Source organism: Mchenga conophoros, linkage group LG23 (genome assembly GCF_057382185.1).
Source record: "Mchenga conophoros isolate Kocher_MC1m ecotype Shallow Benthic linkage group LG23, M_conophoros_male_GT1.1, whole genome shotgun sequence".
Taxonomy (NCBI): Eukaryota; Metazoa; Chordata; class Actinopteri; order Cichliformes; family Cichlidae; genus Mchenga; species Mchenga conophoros.
In genome coordinates, this window is record NC_140547.1 from 3,412,695 (window position 1) to 3,440,566 (window position 27,872).

Consider the following 27,872-nt stretch of genomic DNA (forward strand, 5'->3'; position numbering starts at 1 on the left):
AACAGGTACGAACACACGGCTACAGAAAATCCAGTGTTTATTTTGGTTTCTGCACATACAAAAAAATAAAAATAAAACAAGTTTTTTTATTGTACTTTTTCTTTGCCCCCATATACAGCAGAGATGCAGCGAAAACACTGTGGTGACCCAAATGTACTTCTGTAAGCAGAAAGGAATTTACAGACAAAGAGAAGGCCTTTGTTTGCAAAGAAAGAAAGAAAAGAAGCACAGCACAATCCTGCAACGACAAGAAACGCACAGCGATACAGAGACGACTTCGCTTTATCGCCATATTTATTATATGTGATTTATTATATAAGATCTGTCTCTATTCATAGCTTGACAAAAAACAAATAAGAAATTAAAAGCCAGAACAGTACATCCAATGTTCTGCATTAATAGTGCAAATTTTACCCTCAAATTAGCAAAACAGATCATAGACCATCATAATTCTGCACAAAAATGCAACTGTTCTCAAACGCAGTAAATAAAAGCAGGAGCTGTGTGGAAGGAGAAGTACTCACAGTTTGTTTTTTGAAACCAGAGGTTAAACATCAGGCCTTTAGTGTAACTATTAAGTGTTTATGCAACTGAAAAAGGCATTTTTTGCCATTATATCAATTAGGATTTATCGTCTCATAAGTTCGAGTTAGTAAGTTGAAATTTTGATACAGAAAACTGAAACTTGTTGAATGTTTTTTTTAATTCAGTGGCAAAAACGAGCTTTTATAAGATATGATGAAGCTTTTTTTTATGCTCCGGGATAATAGAAACTAGTTTTTATGCATAAATAGATTTTCTATCTGCCATTTTTTATTTCATATATAAAAAAAACATGTTTTTTGGAGTCAACAGGAATAACAAAAAAAGCTATTTTAAAAAAAAATCACCAAAATAAAAATGAAAGAAAATAAAACTTGACTACTGAATTTTTCAAAGGAAAAAAAATGAGGGAATTGGATTAAACCACAGATGTGTGCTGTTACATAATAACAGCAATAAATATGTACAATATCCAAACCTGTCCATGAATATAGAAACACAGCGAAGACCCGAAAAAATTAACTAGTGAAAATCTTCATCAACAGCAATAGAAACCAGCAGATAACAGAACAATTAGCCAGATAGGGTTCAAAGATCACTTAACTTCCTGAGTTTGTGCCTCTGTTGCTGCAGATAACTCATCTGTCATGTCTGATACATCACTGATCAGATTTGCTTTATTCAGAGACAGAAAGAAATGATTATAGCACTCCATTTTATAGCAATCAGATACAAACAAACAGGTCATTTTAAATAAAAATGCATTTTTATAATGTATTTAATGTTTTTTAAGCACACACACACACACACACACACACACACACACACACACACACACACACACACACACACACACACACACACACACACACACACACACACACACACACACAGAGCTTTGGAGCTTGTGCAGAAAAAGAGAGCCGACTGAAAGTAAGCTGTAAGGGGTAAAAGTATTTGTGTTATGATGGGGTAACTCAAGGTTCAATGCTCTGCCCCCTGCCGCTAAACAATTACCCTTACATAAAGCATCTGGGGTTACACGGGTAAGTCAATGTTGCCACACAAGGAGCTAGTCTGCTGCTGCTTGGACCCTATTACAGTCCAGCTCCAGAAATCAGCCAGAAAGGGGCTGAACTGTGAGGACAAATTGAGCTTCCTCTGTAACCTCCAATGACTAGTTTTCTGCAGAGCACATTCATACAAATAAAAATGAGAAAAATTATTAACTGAGGTGTTATCTTGTGCTTCCGTTTATGAGTTTTAATGAGGAGGTGTAAAGAACGCAGGAGTCGCTGATGATCTTACGCAGACCCCATTAGCACGCCGACAGGAGGCGCAACCTTGTTCTCTGCTGGGGAGTTCTGGTAAAACGTGTCAGAGCGGTTCACCCGGAGCAGAGGCGGGATGGTGGAAGATCTGATGTGGAGGATCCTGGTGTCTGTTACTACACAGTCAATCTGCATCATCACCTCAAAGTCTTTGTCCCTTATAATGCTGTCTGTAAGGCAAGAAAGGGAGAAGAAGGTTGTGAAATAAATCTGCAAATAAAGTTAGCGTACCTTCATTTTGGTGTTTGCTCGAGTGGAGCGAGTGGAAGTGTACCGAGTATTGTTTGAGACAGTTGACATTAGGTAGGGGGGATAACTGCAGGGAGTTTGGGTGGAGGCTGGGCTACACAGATGGAGTCCAGAGGTGAGTCACACGCTGGATTTCTCCATCGTGGAGATAAACAAAACATCTCTAAACAAGAGCAGGACATGCGAACTGGAAAGAAGAAAAGTCTGGCGAGAGTGTGGGAGAAAGAAAGAGTGATTGCAGATGATGAGTCAGGATGCTTCTTGCTGGGCTGAGAGACGAAGAGAAAGTTTGGCAAAGCTGAAAAGTCAGAAAGTTTTTGCCGCTGATGAGTCAGGCTGTTGTGTTAGAAGAAACCCGGGGAAAGCAGATGGTGTACAGTGCAGACAACGTTAAATACTGTATGTTTCACAGAGTCATCTGAAAGCTTGACCTACAAACAAGCAATCTGCTTTTATTTTGGAAAATTTAAACTTGGAAAAAGATACTGGACTTCACACAAGTGGTTCATGGTTTGTGGTATCCAGCAAGATATCTACACTCAGCCTGGGGCGGAAAAAACACCCTTTAAAGTGGACATTCTTATAAACTTTTTCTGGGGAGAAATGGGAATTAAAACATGTTGAAGGATCGCTTATATATTCACACTAACAAATAACTTGCGGCTTCTTTTGTGTGGGGGTTGAGATAAAATTCCCCATATGCATCACACCCAATCCAAACAGCCTGCAAAGATCTTTTAAAAAGCTTTGGTCATTTTTCCAGATACCCGTGTAAGCCATCAGCTTCCTAATCGTTCATCAGGACATACATTTGGAGGCAGTGGGAGTTCATCTGATTGTACAGAGGCTATAAAATAGCTCCTTCTCAAGACGGAAGATTCCACTGATGCTCATAACATTAGACAGCTAGTACCGGTAACTCTGACTTCATCTGCTGATAAACCTCCGATTTTGCACCTGCACTGAAACCAGAGCTTTTCCAATAGCTTCAGTGTTTCAGCAGACATCTCTGGAAGTCATTCTCTGCATCTGGATTTGTCGCTTTATGACCCTCTCAATTTAGGTCTGAAGGAGACTGGAAAAATGAATCATGTATATTGCGGCTGGATCGGTTCAAGGTCCCGTGCCTCTGAGAGGCTGGACTTATCACAGTGAGTTTACACATTTTTCGCCTTTTACGTTCAAAAGCAATAAAATCCACCCATGGCAAGGAACACGGCTTTTGCTGCTACACTTGGACTTATGTGACCACTTGCTTGCAGAGTTCAGCTGCTGTTAGCAGACATTAGATGAATAAATACTGTTTTTGTTCAGCCAAGCGGTTACTTGAGCTAAATGCTAAAAACAGCCTGCTAACATGCTGTGTTTACCATTTTAGTTCTATTTGCCAAATAGTGCTCCTGTAAATACAAATACTCACTATTTCAGTCGCACTTTGTTATTCCTTAATGAAATCAATACTTTTTAAGTGTACAGCAATGACCCTGTCATTTCTGGGCTACTGCCTAAACCATTATCCAAACTCAGGACTTACATGTAATACTCGACTCTGTTTACATCAGTCTTTCACCAGAATGCCAAACTGTGTAACGTCTTTTTAACTAACAGCTTGTGAGGCCTGAACAGTGAAAGAGGAAACACACAAACACACAGCTTTCAAATAGCAAGTCTTTGAAGAGGCTGCCAGATCTGCCATCCTGCTCTGCGTGGTCTCATTTCCTCCTTATACTGGTACCATCTGGATCTGTTTCAGAAACCTTCAGCGTCACAGCGAGCTGGTCTACGCTGATAAAGGCCCGATGTCTGGCAGCGGTGCATCTGAGGAAACCTGAGAGTGCATCTCAGGAGGACGTTGGCTGCCAGATTGGAACAAACTCTAAGGATATGTTCATGAAGGAAGGCCTTTTATTTTGTTTACATCAAAAGGAAGCATTATTCATCAGTAAGTATGGTCCCAAACTAAATAATGTGATTTGGGACAATGAAAATAAATGGAGGGTCACATTCACACAAACCATCAGTCCAGTTTTAATGAACTTTTCCAGTATGTTCGGCTTTAACTTACTAAACTACAAGCTATCATTCTACAGTAGAATGTAAGAGCCAATTAGAAGCAAAAAAAGTAATGCTCACCATTAGAAATAAAGAATAATACGCTTAGATTTGACTTAGTAACTGCCAGTTGTGAGGGGGAAAAACTGTCTGGTGAGAAGTTGCTAGCAGTAGCTGCAAAATCAATTGCTAAAGCCCCGATCACGGAGGCCTGCAGTCTGTGAGCCCTTGGCCATTGTTGATCACTAGGGAAACGTTAATATTCTGCAACTGGTTTGTGAGTGGTTGCTGGTAGTGCTGTGGTGGTGCTGCAGCGAAATCCTCCTTTTTAACCCGCTAGCAGGTTGCTGCGGTCATTTCCATAGAAAATGCCATTTCTGCCAACCGTCCTGGATACAGAGTCTGTCTGCATTCAAAGTAAAAAAGCTGCACCTTTCAAAATGTGTTGGCTGCTGTGGGACAGCAAAACTTTTATTTTGAAGGGAAATGTTCTCCATTTCCTAATATTTCAAGTTTTCAAGTTGGGGAATCCACATTTTTCCCTAGCAACCAGAGGTTTCCAGGGGGATCACTGACTGGTCTCTATGACTGAAGCCTTACTGAATTCAACCAACAAGTGGTTAAGATTCATCTGAACCGCAGCGCTCAATGATGGACCAAACAAGTCATTTCTAAAGGCACATAATCACTTTAGTCACTGGAGTCTTATTTTTCTGGAGTGGCTTGAGTTAAACATTTGGTTTGGTGAGAGTGAACTCCATTTCTGAGCCCTGCTGTTTAGATTAGGGAAGTAGGAAAATCTGACCCTCAAGTCAATCAGCAGTATAGAGCTGTACATTGAACCCCCAGTGAAAGGCAGCCTGTTGGCTACAGTGCGCATGTATAATCTCACAGAAGTAAAAATAGACTGCAGTGCGTCTCATACGTCCATCCACCTGTAAGTGATGTCAACCCTGAAAAATTCCCCCCTTTCAAACACGTCGCTTTCAATTGATTGAGCTACTTTCAAACTCAGAGGATTACTGAATAAACACACCCCACAGCCCTTATAAGGAGCCACTGCTGTGGCTGATACATTTTTAGAGAAAACCAAATATGTCTAGATTAAATAACTCTATGACGTGTGGACGTTAGATCAAAAACTCCATCTTTAATGTTCAGTTATTGACCAAGACAGACTATATGATCACTCCAGATTAGCCAAGCCTCTCCATCTCCTCCAGATGAAAACTATTTAGTGACTAGAGAAGGAAGGCATTCTTAAAGCAGAGCAGCAACAGGGAGCTGGAAAGAATTATCTTCCAGTACAGTATTACTCTCCAGTAAGAGGACAGTGTTTCTCCTTCTCTAAGGGTCTCACCCAACTAAATATGCATACATTTGCACTTAATCACTTCAAAGGTCCAAACAAGGACAGCATAAATCTAAAATGCTACTTGAAGGCTGCTATCTGTGCAGCACATGGGGCTCCATATCTAAAAGGAAAGAGGGCCGTGTGGAGATTGTGCTTCAGGAGAATTACTGCAACCTTTGCTTTGTCAGCCTTCCCTGTCTTGGTTTTGCATTAGTCCTAACTTTTCAGTCACAAGGCAGGAGCAGTTGTGTTATTTCTGAACATAAAACGGGTGTTAGCCCTCTCCCTAGGAACTACCACATCATCGAGCCAACTTATTACACGCAAAGACACGAACAGACAGGCATTAACCCGCTGTTTTGAATTTGTAACTCAATTCAAGCGTCCATGACAGATCATGCAAATTTGAGACCTTTGTTGAGCAATCGAGAATCTTTCCAGACCTGACGTTTCTTTATAAATGCCACCTTTGTTTGGCCATTTCAACAATTAGCTCACAAGCACATCTTGGATTTCACTATTTACTGCTTATTTCAATGGTTTCATTTGACTGGCCTGGACCTTAACATTCCTCCCTGACAAGACCAACCGAGAACAATGTTTACCTTCATCTATCTTCACCTAACACCCATCTCACAGAAAAAAAAATCTAAATGGCCTCGTCTCTCCTGCTGAGTGAGCGGCTCACATTTCACCCACTCACTCCTCCCAGGGTTAGCTGCTGAAACATTAACCAAATTGGATGCTTCTCCACTCACAAGTATGAAGTTAACAGGAAAACAAAAAGGTTCTCAAATAAAAATGACAGTTCAACTGTTAACAACAGTGTGGTGTCTTCCTATTTGCTTACATCAGACATAAACACAGCCCCTCTTGAGCGTGTTCTCTCTCAGCTCACTTCTACACGTGCTTTGGGAAAATCAGGCCACCTGTTACTGAAGCATCTAATGACCTGACTTTGATAGAACGCACTGATAATCCTGCAGATCTGACAGCCGTGAAGCAAAGTCTCGATAACGTCATGGATGTCAAAAACACGCATACACCAATTGTCAATCATTTGCGAATATGCACAAGTGCAAGTCTACGCTTTCTGCTGATCCAGTGTTTGTTTTTGAAGGCAGGTGGTGAGAATAAATGAGCGACTACATGAGCTGGAAAGCAGCCCCCAGAACGCAACCAAGCGCGCTCTGATTGCCACCCACTCTGTCCACAGCTGTGGACCGCAAGAGCGTTTTCAAGAGTAAATTGAGTCAGATGAGCTGTGTCTCTGCTCTCCCATCTGAAGCGGACATGAAATTTGCTTTAAGTTATTTGATTATGAAATGACAAGTTATTATGTGACTCAGTAACAATGAATGAATTGAGCAAAGTGCTTAGACTTTCAAGTAGGTTTAATAGTCAACTGATGCACTCCAGGCAAGAAACCAATGTTCTTCACTTATTTCTTTGCTTAACTGCTGCCTGTTGTTTAATTTGCTTCTAAACTAAACCCTTGAAAACACAACCACAGAAGTAAAACACAAAACTCTTGTTCTAATAGAATTTCTAACCCTTTTTTTCTGTAAATGTCTGAGGCCACAAGTAATGCATTCTTGTGGGCAAACGTGATTGAGAATGTGAACCTGGGCTGCCTTTTATCTGCCACATCGCGCTGCACTTCCAAACTGTGTCTGTGCTGCACTTCTTACCATTTATGTTCATGGCTGGCAACACGACAGACATCTTGGGTGGACTTCCTTTATTGTGGCTGGTGGCAGGAAGTAGGAGATGATCCTGAGAACAAAGAAGAGAAGGTTGGAAATTGGAGAACGCAACAAACTCAAAGCAAACAAAACATTTGGCTTGTATGTGTTTAATGATAAAGAGGCCTTTCACAATGAGTTTAGAGCCTTTTCTTAAAGAATACACACGATCAGCTTCAGCAGCTTAACGAGGCTTCTGTCATCACGGGCAAGATAATAGGTGGAAGAAGCTGGGAGACGTTACAAGTTGCTTGTATTATTTATCAGAGCATGAAGCCGTTTGTTCCACAAAATGACTCCAAGCTGAAACTTTTAAAGCTATTAGAACCACTGCTGACAAAAGATGGTTCTTATTCTTTTCCCAGTTTGTGAGGCAAAAACATATTTGTGAACCCATAGAGGCTGAGAAAACCTAAACAGCTGCATCGACGCCTGCTGAAGACAATATCATGTGACCGGTGTAACGTTAACAACAGTGAACCTGAGCAGGTAACTGTGAGGTTCTGGTGTGAGTGACATGAAGAATTAAGGTTGCTAAGGTGACGGTAGACAGGAATATGGGTCCAGGAGATGGATTACAGAAAATAAACAGGATAGGGCAATGACAGTTTCTATTTCATAACAGTGAATACGAGAATGTGCTTCGTAGTTTCTGTAACGTTTCATCAAAATGGTGCAAAAATTCATAAAGAATTTTGTTTCGGTTAAGTGTATGTTGTGATCTGTGCTCATGGGAACTAAATGTAAGCTGAAAAGGTGAAATTATGTGTTAAAATGACGGCGTGTCTGTGATTGGAGAGTGGAAGGAAAAACAGAAAACACCAGCCACATTACTGCTCCTCATCAGGGGCTTGACAAGTCCACATGACAGCTGATGCTGCCATAGCGATGGCTGAAAGCTGGCAGTGTTTCCATCACGTCGCCCCAATGCACACTTACATAAAGCCACAGGCGCCACAACAGCATCAGAAGTGACACAGGGCCACACAATGACGGCAGAGTAAGACACACCTGGACGATTCTTTCTTTAGCTCGCTGAGAGTTGTGTTTTCCATCGTCTTACCTCATTTACTACCTAAATTAAGACACAGGTGGTAACGCATCTGCACGGCCGTAAGCTGCCTTGACCGAAACGTGACCTGTACATACTGTACAGAGTGACTTCAACTGCTGGAAGGTGCAAGAACAGACCATAATGAAAAAATACTTTTGTCTCAAGGGACAAAACTCAAAAAATTTTGTGACTGGCTTTAAAATATAAACAATTTAATCCAGAACTTTGGCAGTCTTGTAATAACATCATACCAACTGGAGCAAAAAAAAAAGAAAAAGCATTCCTGCTTTGTCAGACACACACACCCCGAAACCCAGGAAACCAAATACAGGCAAATAAACGGAGAGAGAAAAGCTAACGAGGTCTGTGAGAATTAAAAGAAGGTCACAGTGAATGACTGGCCTGTAACTAAAACACTTTACATGAAGTGTCTATTTATCATTTCGTCCTTATGTTTTTGTCATATTCATTAAAAAAAGTATTTTTGAATGCTATCTCCAGTTGAATAAAATCAAGATAAGATCAGATAACACACAGAAAGAAGAGGAACGGGCTAAAATGTGGAAAATGCAAGTGTAAGAGAAACACCTGAATAAAGTGCAATTCACCTTTAAAGAGTTCAAAATCCAAGAAACAAATTCCTAAATCTAACAAATCCACTGAAGCGCTTCATTATTGTTATTTTCTGTCTTTTTAATGCCTTTTTTTTTTTGTAAGGAATGACTGGTTAATCAAACTAAAAAGCTGCCCTAAATTTACGTTTGAACTATTCAATTGTTTGTAAAATATCCACAAAGTTTCCTTTTGCCAAAAAACTTTTGTGAATGAAAGTTAAAAAGAGAGAGAGAGGGAGAGAGATTATTACCTGTAATGTTAATGGTTTCTGACACGAAGTTGGAGAAAGCAGACCACCCTCCTCCCCCTGCATCACAAAGCTGCTACAAACTAAAGGCTGGCTACTTGACCTGCAAAGACCTTCACCTCGGGTACACCATTGTTCCCTTTGTCCTTGTCGTCACTATGCCAACCTAAAGCCGAACCTTTGTGTCTCGATCTTTGGATACATATGTCAAAATTCTCACCGCCCTGACTAACCCTGAGCTTACCTTCACCGAGATTATCCAGCAGTCTAGAGCAGGAACATTCTTAGCCTTTCCAGTTAGACTCAGTCCAGCTTAATTATCACCAACCACAGAAAAAAGAAAAAAATGAAAAGAGAGAACAAAAAGGTGTTTTCCAGCTTCAAAAGAGTTTTTGATAGCAAATTTAATAATATCTCAGCGCTATCACTTTGGAAGCCGCTGTGCGTTTTTGTTGTTCAGTGAGATGGCAAAGAATAAAACTCCTGTAAAACTCAAAGCAAAAAGTTTACCGTGAACCAAACTAATTTCCCTTTTTCCTGGTTAGAACGAAGGGATGAAAGGCAGATATGAATATCATCAAGATAAGACTACAAGCCACATTTAACCATACATTTATATAGTGCTTTGTTCTATAAACTTGCAGGCCAATTTAAAACAAATAAAACCAAACAAGCACGCTTTCCAGAAAACTGGAATGGCCGATGGAAGCCCGTACCGGCACCGGCAAACTCCACACAGAATGGTTTGAGCAGAGCTTCTTGCTGTGAGGTAACAGTAATAACCAGTACCCCCCTGGCACTTAGTCTCAAATGCGCAACAATTAATAAAGATCAAGATAACTGACAGTAATATTTGAGTATAAACAAATATTGCAAATTCAAAACTGGCCTTTGGTTCAAAAGAAACCTCTCTGCTGAAGAAGAGAGACATTGCACTAAATTTGAATCCCTTGCTTAATTTTGGTTTAATCACAAATCTGACCAGATTCAAACAGAATGAAATCGGTTTAGTGTTGATGTGTAAAAACTTCCAGCTGCATTTTGCTTCATGTGCCTAATTCCCCCATTCACCTCAGCTAGAAACAAGTCCAAACTTACCCTACGGAAAGACACGACATAGAAGGTGTCGCCGCGGCGGTTCAGCTCATCAAAGAAGTCGGTGTACGTGTGACGAGGGGCGTAGTACACCTGCAGCTCACTGCCAGGACTCCTGTGGAAGAAACGCAGATAATTATGAAAACACTCGTCAGAGGAATATGGTAGCAATGAAACCTACAAACATTCAAGCATGCATACTTGTAATTAACTGCAGATAGTAAATGTAGGATAATCTGTAATATATCCATATTTCAACTATATGATTTATATCACAGCGTCCTATTTGATTTCTGCTTGTTCAAACACCAACTCAAACAGCAACTACTAAAACATCCCAGTGGTCTGTGCCTCAGTATAACAGACTTGCCCAGTAATTTGCTGCTGGAGCACAAAGTAAAGCCTAAAAACTGCTACTTCGCTATCTCACTGCAGCATTGAGTACTTCCTCCTATTTTTGGTGTTATGTTTTTTTCATCTGGCCTTAAAGAGGTTAACTTCTGAAAGTGATTTTCTTTCATTTTCCTATGAACTCAGATATTTTGTAGCCAGATTTAAAAGCGCCAAAAAGCCATTGACACCATCTGTGTGATCTAAACTGTGCAGCAGAAAAGTTTCTCGTTCATCGCCAAACTTCTAAAGCGGTGTGCAAGGGTCATCCTTTAAAAATCACTGCATCATAAATCGAATATTATAAAACTGTAAAATAAAAAAAAAGGGGACAAATGCCAAAAACGCTCCAGTTTCTATTTAAAGCAACGCTTTGGTCAAATTCTACTAAAACACCAAAACATGGCAGGTTATTATGTCTACAGGTGCATCAACTAATCAACCTTCATTAAAACAAAACACAAACACCTGAAATTTTCTGTAGCCGGCCTTTACTTACTTTTCCGCAGTAGTTTCTGTGTATTGAACCGTCACAATCTGGCTGCCTTCGTCCTCCTTATTTCCTGTTTTCTGTCAGGGAAAAACCAGACAATTAGCTATAATCTGTGCAACCACATCAATGCCCATGAAAGAGAACAGTAAAAATAAACAGTATTGCCTACATAAAAGCAGACTATCCTTTCAAAACTCCTAGAGATCCACACACACACACACACACATGTGTCAAGGTTTTCTCCTGATAAATTACATCTCGTTCAGAAATTTTACAGCTGTCATGAAGAAATAAAGACTCAGGTGGTGATCCACAGGCACATGTTACATCAGAGTGAGCAGATTTACTGTTCAACTCCAAAGGCCGAAAGGGTAAAACAGCTGAATACAGACAGGCAATAAACACCTCCACCTTTTCTGTTAATACAGATAAGAACAATGTGTGTATATATGAAGTGGGCAGATGGTTGGCTTTAGTAGACTGGACCTGCTGTGACAGATTTTGAAAAAAAAAAGAAAAAATATGGAAAAAAGGAGCAGGGGGCACTAATCCCATAGCTCCCCTCTAAGTGTTATGTTTACTTTCTCAGGGCTGCCGGATTAAATTCAGCCCAATAAAGAGAAACGAGAGGCAGAAAAAGGGGTAGGTGTGACTGGAGGTGAAACAGTGGTGAAAGACAGGCTCTGGGTTGCCAAGAGACTTTTAAAGTGGAATGGCTTGAAATCCAAATGAGGTTTAGTTTGCAATATGTATTGCCAGCAGCAAATATCACGTAAATTTGTGCACGGACCATTACGTGTGTTTTACTGTTTTGCAAAACACGCTGCTGTGACTTACCAGAATCGTCCTGGTGGGTTTGTGGTTGCTGTTATTCTCTCGTCTCGATTTGGTCTGCTGAACTTCGTGACGGTGGACCCAACCCCTCAACTCATGGGCCAGCCTGCCAAATTAACACAGTGCGTCTTTGCATTTTAGCATGAGGGGAAACATATGGACAGTAAGCTGTATATGAAATAAAGTTACTTACTCAATGCACTTGGTCCTGTTGACAGAAGGCTGGCAGGGCGGAGACGGTCTGACAAAGATGGGATCCTTTACCACCATCAGGGCTTTATCTTCAGATCTAAAACAGAATAAAAAGCACAGAGATGTGAAATAACCAAAGAGCCAAATCTTTGCACAGCCACTAAGATACTCAAAAATCTACGTCAACCTGCTACAAATATTGTGAATAAAGAGCAAGAACTAATACGGCTGCATGCAGTTCACTGCAGGCAAAGTACCCATGGTGGAATAAGTAACAGGGAACAAAGTGGCACCAAATTGGAATTCATCATGGCTTTAATGTGGTGATAATTACACTAGGAACTAATAAAAAATATTTTTGGTTCTTTTTGCTCAACATGTGCAGAGGTGGCAGTGATCCAATCGCTGAATGCATGCATGAAGACATATACTTGCATCAAAGGGGCGAGTGCAGCGACGCATGCTGCTGTAAATCCTGCGCACAATTATCATAAAGATGCTACAGAGTTGAGCACTGCCACCCAAATGGTCACATATAGTCTGACTCTGAGCACAGACAGATGAAAACAATCAAACGTTACCACATTTAAGTTCAAATGATTAGCACCACGCAGCACCTCCTGACTTTACTCTGCAGATTTTACTCCCTGACTCTGGTTGGAGAGTTACAGAGAGTGAATGTAACTCTCGAGGTGCCGATGTAGACTACCCAAAGAAAGTGCCCACCTGTGCGGGGCTTTGTTAAGAAAAATGTAAGTCAGCGACGTAATCCCTCCCCTGGGCCTCACCAACGTGAGCCAATTTGTTGACTATGCCTCATTTTCCCGTCTCTTAATGTCCTGGAAATGGTTCCATGAGACAACATGTCAGACCAAAGAGGCCTGATAGTAAGTTTAAAAGAGGGGCCCATTTTAACCTTCAAGCACATGAGCAGCTTCCTGTTCAGTGGGACCCTAAGATTAGATCATTCTTCTCACTGCTGGGTTTGGTGCTGTCACCCCTTTTGCAAAGGCTAATGTGTTCCTTCCTGCCTGCGCTGTGTTTAATGCTGCTGAGAAACTTGATACTACACAAGAACAGTCTGCATTAACATGTGACAAAGCCTAGGCAGAGATCTAACACACAACGCAGGATGCCTTGGAGACGTTAGATGTTTGACCACCTTGCAAAACATAATTTTCATGACATGGGAAGTCAGGTATGGTACCAAACAGGAATGTTATTCATGCAATTTACAAATGTAACTGCAGGATCTGGAGTGCATTTAGAAAAAACAAAGAATATATACATAAGCACATAGAAAAATAAACTATTAACAATATACAGCTTTCTGTCAAACAAGAACTGACCCCAATTTCTCACCTTGCAATTCAAAGCGCAACTACTAGACTACAGCAAGGACGCTGGAGGCATTCAAACGGCTGTTTGGACAAGGTAGGTGATCAGCTGCCACTTGTGTTTACATGGGCCTTAATGAGCTTCACCGGTTCAGGCTGAGCACAGGTGCATCCTGGTCTAGTTACATACTGGATAAACATGCTGTTGTGAAGGCAGTTAGGGGGTTTAGCTCATTACCTGTCGCCCATCTCAGACGGCCTGCTGCCAAGAGCGTCAGGACCCATCAGGCGTTCAATTTCTGCCTCTGGTGAGAAACCCAACAGGTGTCTGCCACTGTGCTGCGTGGAAGCAACTTCGAGCGAAGAGCCCGGGCCACCCTGAAACAGACTGATGACAAAGAAAAAAGTCAGTTAAGAAAAACAAAAAACCCGCAGGTGAGGTAAAATCAGGACACTTGAGTTAGAAAAGAAATGTAAAAAAAAGAACTTGGTGCTGGACTGAAATGCACGTGACCCACATCCTGTGCACAGGAGGGATTTTTGTTTTTAGCCACGAGCAGAATCTGAACTCTGATCTCGACTGCACAACCCAAAGGGCGCATGCACACAAGCAAAAATACACACAGTTACTTTGAGTGGTATTACTACGCTGTGTGGCATTTTCATTTCAAAGGGATCTAACCTCAAAGCGGGCATTTTTTACATTCCAGAGGAGAGCCCAAACACAAAAAGCCACAGATGTGAGCACAGGTAGAGGCTCACACACACTTCAGATACTGTGAATGCAACCGCAAAAGCAAACTCATTCGCATGTTTCCATGTTTAACCTCTAGATAAAAAGGAAAGAAAAAAGTGGATTTTAGTAAAGAGAAGTTTCAGATCCAGAAAAGATATGCTTGGATCCTCGTGGAGAATGAAATTCCCAGTAGGAAATAAACATTTTTATAAAATGAGAACAGAAAATTTTTCAATACACTTGGAGGTGAACGGCGCTCTTGAGTTACACAACCCCTCCATCTGCTAGCTGAGAGGAATCAAGTCCCCCCCCTTTGGTGTAGTTTTATATAACTCATTACAATTTGTCCCAATTGTTAATATTACAAGCAGAGATAAGAAAAATGACCATGTGCAAATGCTTTTTGCATTTCTTTCTTATGTTTGAAGCCAGAATGATTTTATTTTACTTTCACAAGTGGTAACAGTTTACTTTTGCCCCAGCCCATCACAGTGTTTTGAGAGTTATTCATCCATTAGTCAAGAAGTCCTATAAACTCTGGCAGCAACATCAGAGGACTGAACTGTACACACAAGAACAATACGGCACATATGAACTATTAATCGCCACTTTCTTTTCCAAGAGATTGGCTTTGGTCAGGATAAAGGTGGGCTTTTATAGCATGTGCATTAATGGACTACATACTACTCAGTACTATGCTCTGGTGCTTGGCTCCAGAGCATAGCAGTAAAGTCTTACGGGGAAACCCCCAAAAGTATTACCATGCAAAGTCAATGACTTTTAATATACACAAATATTAGCTCAACCGATGATCACCTTTTACTTTTTGTTCAATATACTTGATAAAAGAGATTTTTCTTCGTTTTGAGGGAGTGGGGCGGTTAAAAAGTTGAAGACATCGTCTGAAAAGGAAAAAGTTTTTTGCATAATATCTTACATGTAGGGCGTGCTTCCCACTGTGAGTCACGGGGCTTCCCATTTCTATTCAGTCAATAATCATGGCAGAAATATTCATGCAGCCTGACAATATCAGCGTCATCAGCACTCATTTGGTTTGAATTGAATTTCAGCCATCGATCACTGTATCAAATGACTTTTTATGGCAAGTGAAAGCATTCATCTGTTCAGTGTCCCACGCTCACCTCATTGGTGCAACATTAAGAACGAGGAACACCACGACCACCATGAGGCACACCGCTCTCCTTTTGGGTGCTGTTGCTTTCAGCACTGTGTTCTGCAGAGAAAGCGAGGAAACCCATTGTAGTAAAAACAACTTCCAACACGTGCACATGTGCCTGTACTGTGAGGGAAGCGCTGGTCGTATCTCACCTTGCTCAGAAGGCCCTCCAGCTGTTTCTTTAGGTTGCCGTTCTCATTCTTGAGCACCTCGTTCTCAGACAGCGCCACCTTCAGGCGAGCTTCCAGCGAAAGCAAATACTCTTTCTTCTTTTTCCGAGACAGGGATGCTGACTCGCGGTTTTTTATCATGCGCTGCTGTCTCTGGGACAACTTGGACTACAGTGGGAATGTGAGAAAAAAACAGAAACAAGGACATCATTTATTATTGAAGTTACGCCAATATTTTATCCTTCCTCGACTCCAAACAGGAAAGAGAAGCAGTTACTTCCTAAGCCACCCGTTGGACTGCAGACCACAGGTTCTTCTGACTTAAATAAAAAGTCTTTTGAATCACATGAGCAGTTGTTTTTAGTAAAATGATCCAAAAGTGTCTTGGGAATGAGGAGAAAACTAGAAACATCTCGTGCTTCCAAAAAGTTAGGTTACGGCTGTCTCATCCAATATGCATTACAGACATCATAAATACAGCATCAGAGGAGATTCACTCAATCACTACATCTCTACTGAGTCACCACCGGTACAGAACTTACTTTCTGTTCCAGAGTGATCGTGCTGAATACCGCTGGCAAAACATTATTATTTCTCAGAGTAGTTGATCTTTAATCTTTCGAGTGTATTTTTTTTTGATAATTATGGGAAATAAGCGTGTGAACGTGTGCTTTGTGATTTCACAGTGACGTTGACCATCAAGTCCAAACAAGAACCGAGGATGGGATTAACAAAAAAAGAAACAAAAAAAACCACACAAAATAAAAACAAAACAAAAAAAACTGCCCATAAACATAATTACTCTGACCACAGCGTCTCTGGGAAACTAAACATCATTTTACAGTCAATTCTAAAGACGTATGTTATATTCATTTGTATTTACTGCCATTTCATTTCACATACATGTGCTCCGACATCTGCTCTGTCCATTTCTTGAACCAACACTCATTCATTAACACTTGGAACACATGAGGTATATTGAAAAATACTGAGGAAGGAGAGGTGGGAGAAGGCAGAGGTTTGAATTGCAGAGATTGGCATGAGAAAAAAGAAATCACAGGAAACGCAGAAAATAAATGGAAGCAGGAAAGATAAACCCAACATAAAAGCCGGTGCCGACTGTGTTATTCTCACCCAGAGACTCCCTCTGTTGCTGGTGCTCTAGTTTACCTCAGTGATAGAATAATAAACAGACACATTAAGGATGTATTGTAAGGTTAATGACAATTCTTCAGCAAATCCTGGCATTAACATCGCTCCAAAGAGCCCTTAAGTGTATGCTTTAAGTAAAATATTTACACCAGGATCGTCTAGGGGCATAAAAGGTCACCTGCAATGCTTCTATTCTATATGTGTGTTTAGAAAAGGTGTCACTCATTGATAAATGGGTTCACATCAGGCACATAAACACAGAAACAGTTTATATGTTAGTGGTCTAAATGTGGAAACATAAGAACGGCCACAGCCAGCATCTATTGTTTTAACTCTCAAGGTAAACTATAAATAAATAAATACAATTCTGGCATTTTTTTCAGTTCAGATTTGTTTATCTGAGGCGTTTGTGTGAATCAAGACTTTAAAAATATCAACATAAACAAATTAATAAATAAATAAAGACACGCTCAAGTTGTTAGATTCTTTCCACTTGACGTCAGTAAGATGAGAACTGAAATCAAAGTCTCGCATGCTAACCCAAATAGTGCATATGTTAACATGACCTCTCTCAAATTAGCAGAACCAGTGGCACAGATTACCCAAACACCTTCATTGTCCACCCACTCCCCAGCCATCTCGCCGCCCCTCTTCTCCAAACACAAACGTCCTCCTAAGGGTAAGTCTCTAAGATCCAGGGTCTAATAGCCCCGCTGGTGATTAAGTTATTTGGATCCCTGTATTTGTGTTCTGTCTCCTGAGAAACTCTTCTGTCTCCCAGCCGAGGTCTGGGAGCCGTGCCACTAGCCCGAGCCTGGGAACACTGCAAGTAAGCAGTTACCAGGGAGTGAAGAGCACGGGGAACTTCACGTCGCGTCCACAATGAGGCTGGGGAGGAAGATGTGGGGCAAGGGGCAAAAAAAAGGGGGCTGAGTGGCATTTCTCAAGAAGCTTGGCGGGTTGAGAGGCTAACAGTGATACTTGTTCACACTCAAACTATTTGAATGCCAGTGGGAAATGCAAACAAGGGGGGAAAATGCCCATTAGCAAAGCACAGCTCATACAGCAACAGCTGCAGACAGCTGTTGGTTTACTGATCAGCGCCGTGTGAATGCATCTAATTGCATGATCATCCCAACTCCTGGTCAACAGCACTTCAACAGATGAATATGGGTGAAGAGAGAAAAGCATACAGGAGTCTGATCGCCACAATGCAAGTGAGGAACCCCTCATTCAGTTCAACAGTTCAAGGATTATTCCAAAAGGAAGTTTGTGATTAACCATTAATCTATCCAGATGATAGTGGTTTCCTCTAACGGGTCAGGGTGTAAATGTTTCATGATTTTACTGTGAGTCATAAACCCTCATAACTGTGAAATGGTTTCCATAGGTGACATTTCAGTCGAGCGTGACGCAGACAGTCGCCGAGATCACAAGTCCCCCAACAGTTGAAAGGATGCGCACAGTACCAACAAAGAAAACATCTTTGCTAATGCAGGAGGAAGCCGGGAGAGAGAGGTGATGAGTTACAGATCTGTCGTAGCCAATGTGGTTGCAATATGTTGAGCAAAGAGCAAGCAGAATGATGAACCTACTTCAGCCATAAAGTTTGCTAATAGGATGCGAGTGGATCATTATTATGTTGTGTATTTTCTAATGTGATTTTTGTTTATTTCGTTTTGACTTCTTTAAGTCTATTAATTCAGTTTAGTTTCACTTCGTTTCCAGAGTGTGTTTGGTTGTCCATCCATCCATCCATTCGCTTGCGCTTATCCTTTTCAGGGTCGCGGGGGGCGCTGGAGCCTATCCCAGCTGTCATAGGGCGAAAGGCGGTTGATTTTTTGTTGTTTAAAAATGTTTAGTTTTAATTTAGTTAGTAATGATTATTGTATGGAGGGCATGAGCCAGAGGCAAGATTTAGGAAAATTAGTACAGGCAGTAGAACCTTTGGAACTCAGTTGACTCTCAATGAACACATCAATTTTAGTTTAGTTACTATAATAACCCTGGATCAGAGTTCTGGCAGTTTAAGGACAAAATTTTGGAATTATATATAAACAGTGAGCGATTAACCGTGCTGTGCTTCTGAAAAAAATATAACAGCTACTACTATTTTTCCCCATCAGCAGTATGCAGTGTGAAGTGCACAGTGCTTGGACGGTGAGACTACAAAAAGGGGTCTTAAGTTAAGTGTTCATGTGTTATTCACTCACTGCCTACTTTCTTCAACTGCTAATGGCAAAGAAAGGTGATTTAAGTGACTTCTGAGTATTTCACAAACTGCTGACCTACTGGGATTTTCCCACACAACCATTTCTAGAGTTTTTAGAGAATGGTCCAAAAAACAGTGAGTGCCAGTTCTCTGGGTGGAAATGCCCTGTTAATGTCAGAGGCCAGAGGCACACTGTGGGCCTGTTAGTACCAAGTGTGAATGCCTAAGCCTACCACACTATTGTTACTGAACATGTTTTTACCACAGTGTATGCATCTTACAATGGCTGCTTCCAATAGAATTAGGTACAAGGCTCTTCAACATGACAATGAGCTCAGTTTACTCAAAAAGCCTCCACGGTCACCAGATCTCAATCTAACGGATTAAGTCTGAGACGTAAAGTATTGGAACAAGAGATTTGCAACATTGAAGTGCAGCCAGCAAATCTGCAGCAACTGTGTGATGTTGCTGCAAAACCTCAGAGGAATAGGTCCAAGCACCTTGTTGAATCCATGTCATGAAGAATTAAGGCCATTCTGAAGGAAAAAGGGGTCCAAGTACTAGAAAGGTATACCTAAAAAAAGTGGCCAGCGAGTGGATTCAATGTTTTTAATCAAGCTCAGTCTCAGCTGTCCAGCTTTAGAAATATTTCTGATGAAAAGAAGTTAAACATGCCTAAATATCTGAGTTAGCTGTACGCAGGGACCACCAGGCCTTCCTGGGGCCCACCCCTGTAAATCCTTCCATCCTACTAATGGGAACCTTTGTTAAGGCCTGCAATTTCAGACGGGATTGGTTTCCCTTGCATGCATGCACATGCACACAAACACACACTCACATACATCTAAATCCCTTGCCATTTGGGAGCCCATTACACTACACTGACCCAATCCCTGATGGCTATTTACAGCTGTCGCACTGCACAACACCTGTCTGAAGCATATAATCCTTTGCAGCCGTTTAACATCCAGGCTTACGCAGGCCAAAATACAGCACTGTGGAGACCAGAATCAGCGACACACACACAGACTTACTGTACAACATGCAGCAACACCTGGCACAAGCATGCCATCTTTAACAGGCATTTTACACATCCACAAGCCTATCAAGTCCACCACTCTGCTGCAGCCAAACCACGATGAGTGAACGCAGCTGCAGTGCTCTCTCACGAAGAGTCGAGCCTCTTATATTCTCCTTGTTGTGCCACAGAAACAACCAACTCCATTGAAATTGCTCTAAATATAAAAACATTCCATCCTTAACAAAAATGTGTAAAAACTGCCGCAGTTGTCCTTTAAAAGGCTCTTCAGATGAGCTTTTTAAATTTCCACTACCTTTTTCTCTTGGTAAATAAGGTGAACTTCAAAACTTTGGATCTCTTTGTCCTGCTCACAATTAAATGTTTACAGACCCTTTCTTTTAATCACCTATTATAAACTTTATTGACTTGGTTGGGTTTACAAATGGCTGAGAGGAGTATTTGTTTTGGCCTCTGAGGTTTGGAATTCTTCGACATTTCTCTCGATGTCTGGCGCAAAAAGTGCTTCTCTCGACTGAATTATGCCCGCGATAATTGGACAAGTTCCTCTACGCCCTTTTAGGGGTGGGCGGCTTTTACAGCTAGAGGTCAACCATTACATTTTATTTTTAAAAAAACACAACAAACCCAGACGCTTTTCAGAATCTTTTTTTTTTTTTAATTACCCGATTAACCAAGTTAATATTAATTAAGATGATGTGAACTGTTTTTCCATGTTCACATATATCACTGCCCCATGAGATAATAACAGCAGAAATCTGGATACATTTTCCCACTGTCACCACAGAAATCACTACACATGGTTTTAGAGACATTCCACAAATGTGACACATGGTTTTCCATAATTAACAAAGGTTCAAAATGTGTTAACTTTTCAATTTTGCAACTTTGCTGTTCAGCCTAATGCTAAGGAGACATGCTGGGAATGTGGAAGTCCTGCTAACAAAACAAACAAGTCTGAAAGAGGAGACAGAGTGAGAACATGTTTCTCAACCCAATAAAGGTCAGATGAGAACAAGACATGAGTAACTGCTGTGCTGGAGACCGAAGCCCGAAACAACAGCGAATTTGCTAAAAGTCCCAGCGAGTCGCTAGCCTCAGGTCTTTAAAAGATCACGACAAACATGCCCACACAAAATAAGACAAGCACTTGTAAAAGTTGGTGACCCTTTATGAAGAGACCAAGAAAATGTGCCATAAACAATAAAAAATACTACAAGTTTACTTTATGTCTTTTAAATTGCTGGGGCAGTCTCTGCTGCAGTTAACGGGGCCTCGGTTGCATGTATACGCTGTCGTAAAAATCAACCAGGGAGAAACGAATGCGTGTGGGGAAAGCGCAGCTGTCCTGGCATCACCCCTGAACGCATCACACGAAAGAATACACCCTCTGCCATTAATACTGAAAGCAATGTCCCGTCCTTTTCAAACTAATCTGTTCTACTGTAGCAAATTTAAAAAAAAAAACACTCATCATCTATTTGTATTTTTACATGTTTGTGTCGTCTCAGTGCTCTGCAGCATTCCTTAAGATTTATCTCTGATTACAAAGTGAAAATCAAAGGAGCTTGCAAAGAAAAGCGTCTGGACTTCTTTAAGTTGCTTGAAGATGTTTCACCTCTCATCCGAGAAGCTTCTTCAGTTCTAAGGTCAAAGTGAAAATCATTCCTTTCAGATCATAATGTGGTCTCAAGCCACGGTTCTCAAAGTGTGGTCTGTGGTCACAAATGGTGGCCGTTGTTAACATTTTATTCGGCCCCTGCGCACAACAAAGAAAGAATGTGATTCTCTACATTTCATACTATGTATAATGGTGCAAAATGAGACAAAAGGAACAGTTTTCTTCTGTTTTAACTTCTTAGGGGTGGCTGTGGTTTAGGAGATAGAGTAGGTGGTCTCCTAATGGGAAGGTTGGTGATTCGTTGCCCAAGCGTACTGATCTGCATGATACACTCACGATGCAAAACAATGCTGCTCCATGCAAGCGCACACAGGCAAGTACTTGCATGTCGATACACACACGCGCACACAAACACAGGTGTTGAAGGCACCATTTATTCCTGTGAATAACTTGGGCACATTGCTAGTTAGGTAGCAAATTAAAGACTACGACCATCACAGCGTTTCGTGAGCTTAAAAATCCTACCTATCCTTAAGATACTCCTCCACTGTCGTTGAAATACTCATTAAAGGCCTGCATGCTTCTAAAACACACAGGGTAAAAATAAAAATGTTTTACAAGCTTGTAATTTATTTATTTATTTTGGTAAACTTGCTCTGAACGATAATCAGATATATTACTCCGGTGCTTTCTTTTAATTTTATATTTACTTTTAACTCCAACTCTGTATAGTTTGTAAAGCACTTTGTAACCTGTCTATAAAAAGTGGAACAAATAAGAATTATACTACTTATACTTATATCACCACATGTGCCTGCATTTAATGCACCTGATTTTAGAGTAAACACCCAACAAATCCCCACAAAAACAAGTTAACAGTCAGCATACAGAGAAAGATGAATAATCATGACACACAAAATAAGAAAGAATTTTTTTTCCCTGTATATTTTATGGATAAGAGCTTTTAAACCAGAAGTGGTAACATCTCAGTGTTGGGTGATTATATAGAAACTCTCATAAAAGAAGATTCTTAGAGAATGCTCAGAACTCACATCATCCTCTGAGGATGGGGTCAAAAGTGTGCCCGAAACCACTGGTGGAGCAGCGACGGGTACAGACCAGTCCTGGCTGAGTGCTGGCATAGTGACCACGCTCCCAGAGATGGCCTGTGGTGTTTGGATCTGCAGTAGCTGGCTTGGCTGAGACAGCAAAAGAGGGTGACCTGAGAGAGAGACACACAGGCTTTTTCAAATTAAAGGTCTTAACCACGCTAATCATATTTTTATTGTGTGATTAACATAGACTAATGAAGATTACTTTGCTTTCGCATTTATTTTTTCATCCAGCCTTCGTCTTGTACAGTGACAATACACAAAAGAAAGATGAGCCCAATGTGCCCTGTAAAAATGATGCAGATGCAGGTTCCTCCAAACTCCTCCCTGCCTCTGGTGACCCACATACACCTCCTTCTCTTTAACAGGACTTTTTTGTTAAATTACAGGTGGAGAAGATGTTTGCCATCTTGACCCATGGTCTTAAACTTGCACATTCCACCGTGATAGGTTTGTGATGCTTATCAGCTTAAACAGACATAAATGTGCACGTGTCCCCACACTTGAAGTACAACATAGCTCAAATGCAATAAACAAGGAAAACATAATGCAAGACTGTCACTATAAATTAAGGTCTTACTAATGCAGAAGCCTCCCAGAGCGGTGTGCCAGGAACCACTCATCAAGCTGACCCTGCCACCTTCCCCTTTAATGCTAAACCTGTCAATGCTAATTGTGCAAGCGTTTGCCAGTTCTGCTAATGAATGTGTGCAGTGCCAACACCAAGTCCTGCGCCCAAGTTCACCATGTGTAAGAAGTCATAGGCCTAAAAAAAACGTCAAACGTTTGGTTCAGCATGTTTGTTTGTTGGAAAATAATCAATAAACAGTTTCATTTCCTTTCTTTCCTTTTTCAAATCGTCCCGTTGCTGAGGAGGTTTACTCCTCAGCTGCGAATGTTGATGAGCTCATAAAACAATACCCTTCATAGCACTGAGCACGCTTGAATAAATTTCCATCTGGGGCTTTGCATTTGAATGTCTTGGCCTTAACCATCTGCCATCTTGGCCGTTACAAGGCAGACAGCGGAGCCAAGTTCAAATTCACTTCGAGAGAGGTCAGATGCTCCACCCATTTGGGACCCAAGCAATGACATAAGTATTTACATTGGCTTAGATGCTGCTGATGTAACAAACACAGAGGGCCTGACTGGTCACCCAGAAAGGCTAAACCAGAAAGAAACAACAGTAATAATGACTCTAATGCACGAAACACATAGCAGCCCATAAACAGTCTCACTTTTTGGTTAGAAAGCAAGTTTGTTCGGCTATTTATTAAAAAATAATGATTTAAAAAGAGCGTATTTTTTTCAAATGTTAGGCAAATATGGACATATTTTGATTAAGATAATCTACTGTCTAATTTCATTCTTATGTATTGATCATCAAGCAAAATAGTGAGAAACAGCCTCACACAGAGCAAAAACTGTTGTTAAAGCACCACCTACTGGCAAAGATACAACAATTAAATTATTGCTTACAAAAGATTCAGTAGCACTGACAACATAATCCTGAATATCATCTCTAAATTATGAGTTACAAAGTATTATGAGTAAGACATATCAAATTTCCAGTTAATATGACTAATGCATTGGTCTGATGCAATACAGTGCAGGGAGGGAGAAGCATGTTTTGATGTGTTGCAGTGTGAGCCCTGACCTGCAGGGGGTGCTGGTTTGATGCTGACTGGAGCTGGTTTTACCACAGGGAGCACAGTGGTCTGCAGGGGCTGGATGATGATTGTCTTGGCCTGCATGGGAGCTGCTGCTTGAGCCAATGGCACAGCTGTAATCAGTGGTTTGGGCTGGATGGAAACCTTTGGGCCAATCTGAATCGGCTTCTTGACCGGCTGCACTGGCTTGGCTGGTGTGCATGTGTGCATATGTCAAAGGACAGGGATGGAAGTAGTTAGACAAGGAAACGGTATTCATATAAATATCCTAAGCTCAGGAAAACAAATATGCATTTACAGTTATAAGTTATTCTTAAAGGACTTTTTTTTTTCAGGACTCGACATCCCAGAGTTTTGCAAACCCATACTGTGGTGCAAAAATAGCAAATCTTCCCTGTTTTAGTAATCAAATATCTAAATATTGAGAAAAGCTGAATAGCTAGCAGACGTGTGGTGGCAGAAGCTGCCTCACCTCGTACAACCTGATTGGTCCTCTTTGCAGCTTTTCGAGGTGGGGAAGAGATTTCAGAAAAGCCACTGGACTCTGAGCAGACTGAAAGAGGAGACGGCTGCGATTGTGGAGACAGGGCCTCATCCTGAATGAAGAAACAAATGAGATTTAGATCGTGTATCTTCAAGGACATGATCAGTGTAGTCACATCACTGTTTAAATACGTTTCACCCGTGACACTATAAATTAATTTGTGAAGCCATTTGTACTCTATGTGTGCTCAAGGCACGCCAGATAAAAACAGATAGAGTCCTTATCAGTACTCAAAGACTCCAGCAGACAAATGTGTCCTTGGAGAAGTCAGGACGATTCCTTTAGCAGACAAATGCGTGCAGACTGTGTTGAGGCCAGAAAAAGATGTAACCCTTGTCCTTGTTTTGACACGCTGTGAAAACATCTGCCTGCTAAATTATGCTAATATGCTTGAAGCTGTCAGCACCTTTTTTTCTGTTTTTAACGAGACGTTGGAGCACATTTCAGATGGATGGCAAATTATTAATCTGACAAGGTGTTTAAGGCTTTTGGTAATAAGTGTCTCAAGTGTGTGCATGACCATCCAAAAGGAAAGAGCAGCTGTCATTGTTTGAACGCCATCTGGATGAAAATTTTTGTTGCTGCAACTGCTCAAAGGAGGGGCAAGCATGTAAATAATCACATTGTGAAACAAAGTGCAATTTGCATTGGAAATGAAATTCAAATGCAGAAAAACCAGGAAGGACAAAGAGTTGAAAACCGTGTCTTACCTGCAAGGAACACGGAGACAAAGCTTCCACTGAGGCAGGAGAGGGCACCGAGCTCAGAGTGTGGGCAGGTGACAGAGAGTCCACGCTCACCTCACCATCTGGATGCACAAGGACATGGAAACAATGGGCAATATGTGCGAGTCTTATTCAGCATAAGCCAATGCGTCTCTCAAGTATTGAACCATTCAATACTTTTGTATTGTTGGACCATTAAACCTACTGCATGGTGGACAAGTTTGAAAAATAATGACGCACCAATGTTACATGCATGTAGTAAAACAGCTATATTATCCCTGAGTAATATCCCTTTTAGATTTATTTATATAGTCCTTATTTTGTGCTGCAGTGTGACACCACGTACCTGTGGAAATGCTGCATGTATCCATTTCATTCCATGGAGGAATGTCGATGTCAAAGTCCAGAACTGGAACACCATTGGCCTGAGAAATCAAACATATGGTTTTGAAAAAAATGGACTTCCTGAGAAAGCAGAATGGAAGCAAATGCATGTAGGGAAATCCAATCAATGTGTCATTTATAGCTGATAAAATTAAACACGTTTGAATTCTGGGACATTTATTTGAGTCTACAGTATTTTTTTTGCATGCACAATGTAGGTGGAATTTTTTTTTTTTGGTGCATGATCTATCCTTGCATAACAAAATGTGGCTGTAGCCATCTTAGGCTCTACCTTCAGCACCACACAGTCAATTTTTTTCAGATTTCCACTGGGCTGATCTTTCACTTCCCCGTGTATTTGCATATTAAGAGGATGAGTTACTCACATAGCCAGCATTATCAAGAGCCTCAAGCAGCTCATCTGCATCCCGCAGCTCATCGCCTAGTTTCTCCAGCTCATCGAACAGGCTTAAGTCTGTATGTCAATGAGAACAGAACACAGACAATTGCTTTCCATTAGAAATCTTTATCATGAGATTATTGAAGAAGACAATTACAAAACAATTACAAAAAATATCTTCAAAATAAGTAAGTGGCACATTTGGCTTTTGCTTTTTTCTTGCGGTTAACTGCCAGTAAAACAGACAAGCTGGTATGATCAAATTTACTGTATTTAGTTAGTTCTGCCATATTCAATAAATAGCCCATACAGGCAATGTGTAATTTGGAAAAGTAATCAATACAGTTCAGACTGTGCCACAAAAACATGCATGCTCAACACGCACAACACAGCATAACACAATTACAGACAAAACTACTAACACCAAAAAATGTACCCTTAAAAATGTATCTTTGTTTTTTGTCTTTTTCAAAGCATAAACTCTAACAGGCCAAACAAGTTTATTATGGTCACACTTTAACAAATCTGTTTCACTTTCATTTTTAACATCTTATTTGTTTCTTCTACATTTTCTTCCTCGGGTTATTACACAATTCAGCATAAAACACAAGTAAGTGCAAACAGCAAGTCTATTATTAGTAACCTAATAAAAAATAGCATTAATAATGATAATAATAGATAACAATAAATATATAAATTGTTAACAAGTTGTACTTTTCGAGACCTTAAAAGCGATTATTAAAATAAATCAGTAAAAATGAGAAAAAAAATCTACAATCTTCGTGTTTTTGTTTTTTTAGGGTAAGTTGTGCACTTTATATATTATCAATATTTAGTATTACATATCTGTAATAATGATCAGACAATGCAGTGTGAAGTGTGCCCTGTCTCCAGTTACAGTGCTGGTTATAACTCCAATTACCTGCTGTTACATCATCACAGCATCATGGCTAATGCTAAATGGCTAACTTAGACTTAGGAGTGTGACAACAAGCACAACACATAAACCTCCTACTTGTGTCTTTAAAACAACCGACTTATAAACACTCCTCTTTTATACGTGTTGTCTCTGTTGATATCCTGGGTCAGCTACACTGCTTCTCTCTATAGGTCTTTCTAGAATATGTGAGCTCCGCTGTTGCTTACCCCACTCTCCCTCCTGATCGATGGAGATGATGCCTGCCTCACTATCCATCGCAGGGTATTGCCGATGATTTTCGAAGTCTAACGTTAAGTCGGATGACATCCTCTTTTGAATTCATTAGTATATTATCACACTGTAACAAAGCGCGATCATACCACTGTTGATCAAGCGGCTGTTTAGGGATGAACTTCCCATTTAGATACACGTCTGACTTTACCGTCAGTCTACGGGTGCCGCCGAGGGACCCGTCGCGCA

The 27,872-nt window shown here is 40.8% G+C and overlaps 1 protein-coding gene across 1 annotated transcript; it reads right to left on the bottom strand.

Annotated features, from left to right (window-relative positions):
- Positions 1 to 20: 20 nt before the first annotated feature.
- On the bottom strand, positions 21 to 27,865 carry atf6 (activating transcription factor 6). The gene is made up of 16 exons (XM_085266094.1): positions 27,620 to 27,865; positions 26,460 to 26,548; positions 26,036 to 26,114; positions 25,675 to 25,772; positions 24,893 to 25,016; positions 24,408 to 24,611; positions 22,691 to 22,860; positions 15,597 to 15,782; positions 15,410 to 15,501; positions 13,770 to 13,919; positions 12,196 to 12,291; positions 12,006 to 12,108; positions 11,175 to 11,245; positions 10,289 to 10,400; positions 7,221 to 7,305; positions 21 to 2,044 (listed from the first exon to the last, which is right to left on the bottom strand). The coding sequence occupies exons 1-16, from the start codon at positions 27,717 to 27,719 to the stop codon at positions 1,848 to 1,850; spliced, it is 1,956 nt and encodes a 651-aa protein (XP_085122220.1). The 5' UTR covers positions 27,720 to 27,865; the 3' UTR covers positions 21 to 1,847.
- Between the last annotated feature and the right edge of the window lie 7 nt (positions 27,866 to 27,872).